Genomic DNA, 9,596 nt, shown 5'->3' on the forward strand with positions numbered 1-9,596 from the left:
TTTTTTTTATAAGGACCTTTGTGACAAGAGAGTCACTTTAAAAGGACCTTTGTCACAATTTTTCCTTAAATAAATTGTTGAAGCTAAGTATATGCTTACGAGTTTTAAAAACAATAATCAAGCACTTTGGCAGATATCATAGCAAATATTTGCACAAAAAAAAAAAGAAAAAAAAAGGAAGATATCCTAGCAAATATTTCAGCACATATATTGAAATTGTTTTATAAACAAAATATAACAATCATAGAAAGTGAATAAATGGCGGACAACGAAAACTCTCATATTGAAGAAGTCAAGGAAAAACCCCTCCTTATTATCCACCGTTTACCCTCCTTTACATGCTTCTTCCATCACCGCCTCGCAACCCATTTCACTCTCCTTGACCCAACTGCTACCGTGGGCACTGACACCTCCGCCGTCCAATCTTATTTAAGGTCCGACGGTAGTGGTGCACGTGCTCTCGTCTGCGTATGGGCCTCTCCATTAAGGAAAGACACCTTAGATTGCCTTCCTTCCTTGGAGCTTGTGGTGGTTGCTTGCGCAGGCTACAACCATATCGATCTTTCCGAATGCCGCCGTCGAGGGATCCGTGTTGCAAATGTTGGTGACGTATTCTCCGACGATGTCGCAGATTATACTGTTGGAATTCTCCTTGATGTGGTCCGTAAGTTTTCTGCTGCCGACCGATTTGTTCGGGTCGGGTTTTGGCCTCAACCAGGGGAATTCCCTCTTGGCTCTAGTGTGAGTGGTCTTCCTTTTTCTTAGCTTTCATTCTTATGATTTTCAATTTTTCATGATCTGCTGCTTACTATTTTTAGTACTTTGTTTTATTTTTATTAATTCTAATTTAGAACAACAACATCTGATATGATGATGGCACTATTTGACAAAGAGAGGTTGACTATTAGCTATTTAGTTTAACTAGCTGATTAAATTGATTGGTTTAACTATTTATATTAATAGTTTGTATTAAACTGTTTGGTAAATATAAAAAGACTACTAAGGCTATATGCATTATACAATTATTATTTTCTAGCTTGAACATTTTTTATTTTAACAAATTATCTTGAACAAATTTGGTAAAAGGTACTCCGTAGTAAAGTAGATCAAAGAAGAAAAAAAAAATAAAGAATTATGTCATCTCAAGTACCACATTGTTTTTCAAAATCATCTTTTAGTTTTAGACAATTAGACTCAAAACTCTCTTAAACATCATAAAACCAAACGCTCACATACGAGGTTGATCCAAACCTGTCCTAACCAAATGCCCCTGAAATTAAAGACTGGTAATTTTTTTTTTTTTTAAATAATCATTTTTTTATAATAATTTTTATTAATAAAAAGTCATACCACATTTACAAATGAAATCTAAAATTACTAAATACATAAAAACAAATAAAACAAAAGTTTTCTGTATTGAAGCCACGATCGTTTGATATATGTTGCACTTTTGTACAACTCTCGCATGCATTGTTGGAATATACAACCTTTTCGCAGGGACGATCCATCTAACTATTTTTTGTAGCCAAGATAGAGATTAAATTTCATTTCATTTTATAAAGGTATTTGAAAACTTGACAATCTTTGTATCCCGTACGATTCTTTACCAACAAATTAGTAGGGAAAGTGAATACGTATCCTGGATGTGAAGGAGGAGGAAGTGTTGATTTTGTGATATGTTTATTGCCTCAACAAATGGCTGTTCTTGAATCTGACCCAGAGTTCATGGATTTTGTTTCTCTTACCATCTAATCAACAATAATCTCTTACCAAATGAGGTGACTAGTACCATAGTGCAGCAGGTGAACTGCTTAGCCAAACTTAGCTTGTTGCACTTGCTAATGTTGTGGTCCGTTTTATTATTCTTTACATGAGAAAAAAAAAATAAACATGTCTTTTCTTTTCGTTTTTTTTTTTTATTTAATTTGTTCCAATTAATAATGTGCTTTTTATATACGTTAACCATTGATCACAAGTCAGCAAAGTCATGCTCAGAATACAACTTCCTGATTGTGATTATATAAGATTTATCACAAAATGTAGATGATTCTTAGGTATTTATTTCCTAATTGTTTCTACCATACTTTTTTTTTAATTAATTTAAATCGAAGTTAAACCAAATTTAGAGGCCTCCTAGCTCAAGGAAGACCAAAAGCTAAAACTATTCACGAAAGAAAAGCATAGAAATTATAACAAGCTTCATTCCAATCCTACGGAAATGATACAAAGAAAATCTATCTATATATATACTATACTAAAAGACAAGTGAATCAATGTGAGACTGACAAATGTCGTTCTATGATTCGCTGTCTTATATTAATTTTATATTATATTATATATTTATATTTATATATCCGTATAAAAAAGAATATTCTATGTATTCTATTCTAGACAACTACGTAAAATATTATGAAAAAATCAAAAAAAGTATACTTGCAGTTAAAAAATCTTAAAAGGTAATTTATGTTAATATTTATAAGGCAAAGCAATTGGAAATAATGGACGGTGTATGTATAGAATATGGCATACAACATAATTTATTAAAAGTAATTATTCTATATATAAATTAAGGGTGTGTATTTCTAAGGTAATTTATTCATTAATATTTATATGTACAAAATTTTAATATAACGAATTTACTTTAATTTTTTTAAAAGATAATGGAGATATATATAATATTCTATCACATATATCATACAAAAATACGACAAAATAAATAATAGTTAACCTATTAAAATCAAATCATAATATTCAAATAATAAAATAAGCTATAATATTTTTTGTATTATCATCCGTATACTACATTAAGGTTAATATAAATAATAGCCATAGTGAAAGTGAGGGATAGCTCATGTTGTTAGAGCACCACTCACCACTCACATTTCACTCATTTTAAATTTTTTTTTTGGAACAATTGAAATTAATAATCCCATCTTTGCTCGATCTTCCCAAAACAATCCCACCTTTGAATATTCTCAAAATAATCCCACGTTTGACATCAATCTTCTTTTAATAGGCCAAGACCGGTTTGATAAGTTAATAACTTGCTAGAGAAGGTAAGTTATCACGTGTTGAGTTCCTATTGGACAAATTCTAAAAAAAAAAAGGAAAAAAAAAAAAAAAAACCTCTTTCCCTCTTCCTTTGCCCCACCTCCTCAGTCCTCCCTTGGCTTACTTAATGCAGCTTCTTGGTGTTTATGTGTTTAGGAGGGAGTAGTGGGTTGGGCAAGGGGGCATTGTTGTTAGTGGTGGGTGCGATTAGCAACGAGGGAGAGTTGATGTACGGGTTGGGTGGGTGGAGTTGTGGTTGGCTGGACGTGGGTCTTTGTGGGTGGGATTATGTGTGGGTTTGGAGGAGGGGTGGTGGGCAGTGGTAGACTGGTCGGAAGAACGAGGTGAGGAGGTTTTCAAAATTTCGAGTGGGTCTCCTATGGTGGCGATGGTGAGCAAGTGAAGGCAATGGAAATTGTTGCACACTTAATAAAAAAAAAAAAAATCATTGTTCTAAAAATTACTCCGTAAAAGTAGCTAAGAACTGAAACACTGAAACAGCAAAGCAGATCATGAAAACCAAAAGAAAACTAGTCGTAAGAAATAGGGATGGAGTCTACTCAGTACTCCCCTGGTCGAGGCCAAATCCCGCTGCGAACAAATCGGTTCGCGGCAGAAAACTTACGGAGCACATCAAGGAGCAGTCCGACAGTATAATCAGCTACATCATCGGAGAATACGTCACCAACATTAGCAACAAGGATACCTCGACGGCGGCACTCTGAAAGATCAATATGGTTGTAGCCTGCTGCACAAGCAACCACAACAAGCTCCAAAGAGGGAAGGGAATCTAAGATGTACTTCCTTAGCGGAGATGCCCATATGCAGACAAGAGCGCGTGCACCACTACCATTGGTCCTCAAGTAAGATTGGATGGTGGAGGACACTACAAGAAAAAGGCCAGATTCCGACGGAAATCTTCCGACGGACACAAAATTCCGTTGGAAATGCTATAAATTCCGGCGGATTTATATTCCCTCGGAAATTTCCTACGGACTACAAATCCGTCGGAATATATGGGCATTCCGACGGAATTATTCGTCGGAAAATGTATATTCTGACGGAAACAAAATCCGTCGGAAGTTTCCGACGGAATATTCCGTCGAAACATTAATTTTCTGACAGAATTAAAATCCGTCGGAAATTTCCGACGGAATATCCCGTCGGAAATAATTAAATAAAAAAAAACAAACCCTTTAAATAATAAAAAAAAAACTCTCTTTAAAACCTAAGAAAACCCTAACCCATACACTCTTTCTCTCTCCCCGCCTCCCTTCTCTTTCTCTCTCCTCTCTTCTTTCCTCTTCCCCTCTTTCTTCTTCCTTTCCTCCTTCCTTTCCTCCCTTCTCCTTTGAATTTCCAGCGCACGCAACCTTCCTCTTCCCTTCTTTCTCCTTCCTCTCCTCTTCCCTGTTTCTCTTTCCTCTTCCCCTCTTTCTTTTTTTTCGTTTTCTTTGGCAATCAAAGATAATTTCAAGAAATTCAACGGCAACTCATGAAATTCTAGAGTTTTCATGGTCGAATTTGACCTTATAAACCCAATTTTGACGTTTTTTTTTTTCAAATTAAGGTATGTTTCTCTTTTTTTTTTCTTCTAAATTTTGATTTTAATTAATTTGTTGAATTTTCTGGTTTTTTTGCAATATATGGTGTTGGTGAAGTATGGATGTTTTTTATGTTTTTTTTTTTTGTGTTTTTGGTGGTTGTTTCGGTGGTGGTGAGGTGGGTTTCGGTGTTCTTTTGGGTGGTTTCAGTTAGGTGAGTTTCGGTGTGGGGAGGTGGGTTAAGGTGGTAGTTGGGGAGGTGGGTGGGTGGGTCTGGTGAGGTGGTGGAGGGGCTGGGCGATGGAGGCAGTGGGTTAAGGTGGTAGGTGGGGTTGTGGGTTTCGGTGAGGTGGGCTGGGGGATGGGGGCAGTGGGTTAAGGTGGTAGGTGGGGTTGTGGGTTTCGGTGAGGTAGGGAGGGCGAAGGGTCAGGTGGGCTGGTGGTAGGGGGCTGGTGTGGGGTGGGCTGCTGGTAGGAGGCTAGTGGCGTGGGCTGGTGGTGGGTCAGGTGAGAGGGGGGGCAGGTGGTAGGGGGCTGGTGTGGGGTGGGCTGGTGGTGGGTCAGGTGAGGTGGGTTAAGGTGGTAGGGGGGCAGGTGGTGTAGGCCGGTGGTAGGGGGGCGCGCTGGTGGTGTGTGCTGGTGGCAGGGGGCTGGTGGGGGGGTGGCTTTTTTTTTAATTTTTTTTATTCAATTTTCCGACGGAATTCCCCTTCTTACGGAATATTCCGTCGAAATCCACTTCAGCTCCGACGGAAAATTCCGTCAGAACTTTGCGACGGAATTTCGGTTAAAGTCAAAACCAGCTTCGACATAATGTATTCCGTCGGAAATTCCGTCGGGAAAGTGGCTTCCGATGGAATTTTCCTCGGAAAACGTTGAATTTCCGACAAGGGCTGTTCCGAGAGACCGTTTCCGAAGGAATTCCGTCGGTATGCCGTTTTCCGACGGATTTTCCCCTGTTTTCGACGGAAAAATAAAGTCCGTCGAAATTCAGCTGTTTTCTTGTAGTGGGAGTCCGTGCCAACGGCGGCAATGGGCTCTAGGAGAGTGAAATTGGTGGCTAGGCGGTGGTGGAAGAAGTATGTGTAGGAGGTTATACGGTGGATAATGAGGAGGGGTTTCTCCTTCACTAGTTGAATGTGAGAGTGGGAGATTATGGTGTCCGACATATTGTTTTTTTTTTTTCTTTTTTTAAATTTAATATGTACTTGAAAGACTAATTTAAGAGTTTGGGGATCTTTAAATCTAGGAGGAGAGTACATTATTGAGTGATATAGTTTAGGCTATAAGGTGATATTAGCTTGTTTTTAGAAATAATCAAATCAGATCACACCAAATCTGATCCGTTTTTTTATTCTTTTTTTTTTTTGTGATTTGACGTACAATTTTGTTAAATATATTTAATTTCGTTATTTAAATAAAAAAAAACTGTGAAAACTTCATATTTGAAAAGTTTCTACTAATATGAATCCAAGGACATCTCATTTGATATTTTTTATTTTACGAATTACTCCCTCCGTTTTTGAAATGCATCACTTGGTGATGCGCAGAGTTTTAGGGTAGTAATATAATGTTGTGAGTGGGTGAATAATTTGTTATAGTAAAAGTAAGATGAGGACCATGAAAGAAAAAGTTGTGGGAGAAAGTAGATATTTTTATTATTTAAGTGAGGACCGTGAGAGAAAGAGAGAGAGAAATGATTAAATAATTTTAGTGGGGTTTAAAGTAAGAGAGAGAAATGATAAAATATTGTATAAAGTTACCAAATATAGAAGTAATGTATTATAAAAGGAAAGTGATGCATTTAAAAAAAACGAAGGGAGTAGTGTAGAAATATGGTTAGAGTTTGGTCAAATTTAAAGATCTTTGAAGATATGATCAAATTGATCTGGTTGCATCATATTAAACCAGGTCAGATTAGATCAGATGACATTAGATGAGACAAAATCAAATCATGTGAATTGCACATAGCCTTACATATTTGTATGATAGAGTTACACATCAATTGGTATTATGGAGTATATGTCCTTGTTGATTATATTTTTATCTTTCTTTTTTTAGATTCTTGTATACATTCTTTTTGGGTTGTGTATATTCCTTATTTACAAATTCTTAATTAAGGCAGAATTTCATTAAGTTATTGTAAGACAGGTTGAAATAATTACCCTAAAAGTATTGAAAATTACCCTTATAAATCACAAAAAATTACCATTTTCCTAACATAAATATTCGCCTTAAAAAACACTAATAATGTATTAGATTAATCGTATTAGTAATCATAGCATGTATCGATTAGACAGTACACATTAAAATACAATCAAACTCATCACAAATTTAAAATGACCCTTGAAGAGATTAAAGTTGCCATAAAAATTGCTAAACTTACATACCCTCAAATTGGCCGTCTATACGTCAACCTAATAATCCAAGACTTATTGTTCATTATTATCTTTTTATTCTGAACCATGAAAATTAGATCAAATTAAGCTAGACTATCCTTTCCAAAAAAAAAAAAAATCAATTTCAAACTGGTCTATCTATGTATCTATAACTAAACTAAAACATTCTCTTTTCATTTTTTTAATTGCTACCCTTTATATAATCGGCCTTTTTTTTAATTGCATTACTTCCTTAACTGAGACTACTCTGCACCATTTATTATAGTAGTATTTATCTTCCTGGTCCCCAGTCACATTTTTTTTTAATTTTTTGTAATATATCTTTTCTCTTACCTCCCTCCCTTATTTTAACATAAAATTTTCACCCACTATCATTTTTCTTTATTATTTCTAACTCCCCAACAAGCCCCACTTACACAATATTTTAACTAATACAAACCATTGAGTGCGGCAGTTCGCACCCATAGTTTCGTGCGACACCTTTCTCCATTATTCTTTATTTTTCTTCCCTCTAAAAATTGCAGAACCTTTCTCTCTCCTCTTTCTTCTTTCTTCCACCTGAAAAACTCCATTGCATGTTGAATCTAAGGCTACTATTGAATCGAAATTGGTGGTGCGATTTGCGATTGAATCCGGTGAATAAGTAGGAGAAGACGGAGTGTACTGGGGTGAAAAGAAGTGTTGTTGCTGTGAGATTTGATGGCGGTTTGATGGTGGCTGTGGGAATTGTTCTGGTGGCGGTTTGATGGTGGTTGTGCGATTTGCGATTGGCGGTTTGATGGTGCTTAGGTGCTGCTGTTTTTGGTTGCAATATATTGTGTTGCTAACTGGTGAAGGGGTGGTGGACGGAATTTGTTGCGGTGAGGAGTGGAACGGAGGTTGTAAGTGTGTGCTATAGTGATTGAAGGAGCAGGAGAGTTGCAGGGCGTGAGCAGGGTTGCCGTCAATTGGAGATTGCTAGTGGTTGGGATTAATTGATGTTAATTGTTGTTGTTGGAGATAGGTAGGTGTGCAGGGGCTGATGTTGTGGTGGCTGGATATAGAGGTGATTGGTGGTAGAGTTGCGGTGTAGGTGAGCTGCGACTGGTAGGATATGGCTGGTTGAATTGGAGCAGGGGAACAGTGAAGGAGATAGGGAGGTGGTGGGGATTGAGCTGGGGCTGCAAGTGGCTAGTGGAGTGTGTTGCGGTTGCGACGGTGGTTATGGTGGTCACATGAGGATTTGTGGTGGCGTGAAGATTTTATTTGTTTGTTGTTAATGAGAAACCTCATTCTCATTTGAAACAGAGAGAATGAAAGAGAGGATGAGGGGGGAAAGAGGAGAGAGAAAGGAAATAAAAATATATTGTATGTTGTTAATTATATTAGCCAACAAATGACGCATATCAGCCATTAAAATGAACATATTATCCAATTGATGTCTGATATCAGTCAACATTAGGGGCATATCAGACATTAATAAAAATGTATTAGTCAACACAAGGAACATATCAGCCAACAAATTAAATGAAATATATCAGCCAACAAAAAGAACATATCATCCAACAAATTAAAAGATGCATATCAGCCAATAGAAGGAACATATCAGCCAACAAAAGGATGAAATCAGCAAACAAAAGTAACAAAGTAACAGGCAAGCCAACAAAATGAAACACATAAGCCAACAATTAAAATATACATATCAGCCAACAAAATAAAGATATCAGCCAATTAAAGAAACATATCAGTCAACTGATGTCTGATAGCAGCCAACAAAAGAAACATATTAAACATTAAAAAAACATATCAGCCAACAAATGAAACATATCAGCCAACAAGTGAAACATATCAGCTAAACCTGTCGTACGCATAATTTGTGTACGATAGACTGCACCCAATACCTTCTCTTTAACTAATTCAACTCTTCCGAGTTGTCAATAGCTTTCTTAACCAATAAAACCTTCTTCCATTGAATCATGCAAATTTAGGACATTAAACTCAATACTTAACTTCTTAATTTTCCATTCAACTACTTTCGTAAAGAACTAACTTCAAATCAAACCTTTAATTGAAATAATCAAATCTCGTAAAACCGAACTTCCGTTAGCATAGAAAATAAGGGATGATAAAAACGCTAATCATTCCTAATCTTACATTAGCTTAAACACAATCAATAAAGCATGTCAATTGGAATTATTATTCAATTCATTATTCCAGCTAGCTAGGGATGGCAATTCAGTCCGAATCCGACCCTACTCCGCCCCGATCCGAGGAAAAAAAATCCGCTCCAAATCCGAGAAAAAAGTAATCCGAGTTCGACTCCGTTAAAATAATCTGACTCCGAGTCGGAGGAGGGTCGGAGTCGGATCCTACAAAAAAATCCGACTCCGACAAATGTCTGAATCTGACGGATTATCCGACTCCGACTTCGATAGATCGTGGATTTGGGTGTGGGTCGTGGTGGCATTAGGTGTGGGTTGCAAAGGCCCAAATAGCCCAATTTCTCAAAGTATATTGAATAACCGGAAAAAAAAAAAACTCGGAGTCGGGTTGGATAGGAGTCTGAGTCGGAGTCAGAGGCCGAATATTGAAGTCAGAGTCTCGGAGTTAGATTCGGAGTCAG

At 36.9% G+C, this 9,596-nt stretch overlaps 1 protein-coding gene across 1 annotated transcript; it reads left to right on the top strand.

The window, feature by feature from the left end:
* The first annotated feature begins 258 nt into the window (after positions 1-258).
* On the top strand, positions 259-765 carry LOC110691715 (glyoxylate/hydroxypyruvate reductase HPR3-like). The gene has a single exon (XM_021868647.1). It carries the CDS (start codon positions 259-261, stop codon positions 763-765), a length of 507 nt encoding a protein of 168 aa, XP_021724339.1.
* Positions 766-9,596: the final 8,831 nt, after the last annotated feature.

Source organism: Chenopodium quinoa, unplaced genomic scaffold, assembly GCF_001683475.1.
Source record: "Chenopodium quinoa cultivar QQ74 unplaced genomic scaffold, ASM168347v1, whole genome shotgun sequence".
Classification (NCBI taxonomy): Eukaryota; Viridiplantae; Streptophyta; class Magnoliopsida; order Caryophyllales; family Amaranthaceae; genus Chenopodium; species Chenopodium quinoa.

Coding starts and splice junctions, on each gene's coding strand:
- LOC110691715 (XM_021868647.1), top strand. CDS start 259: ATGGCGGACAACGAAAACTCTCATATTGAAGAAGTCAAGGAAAAACCC.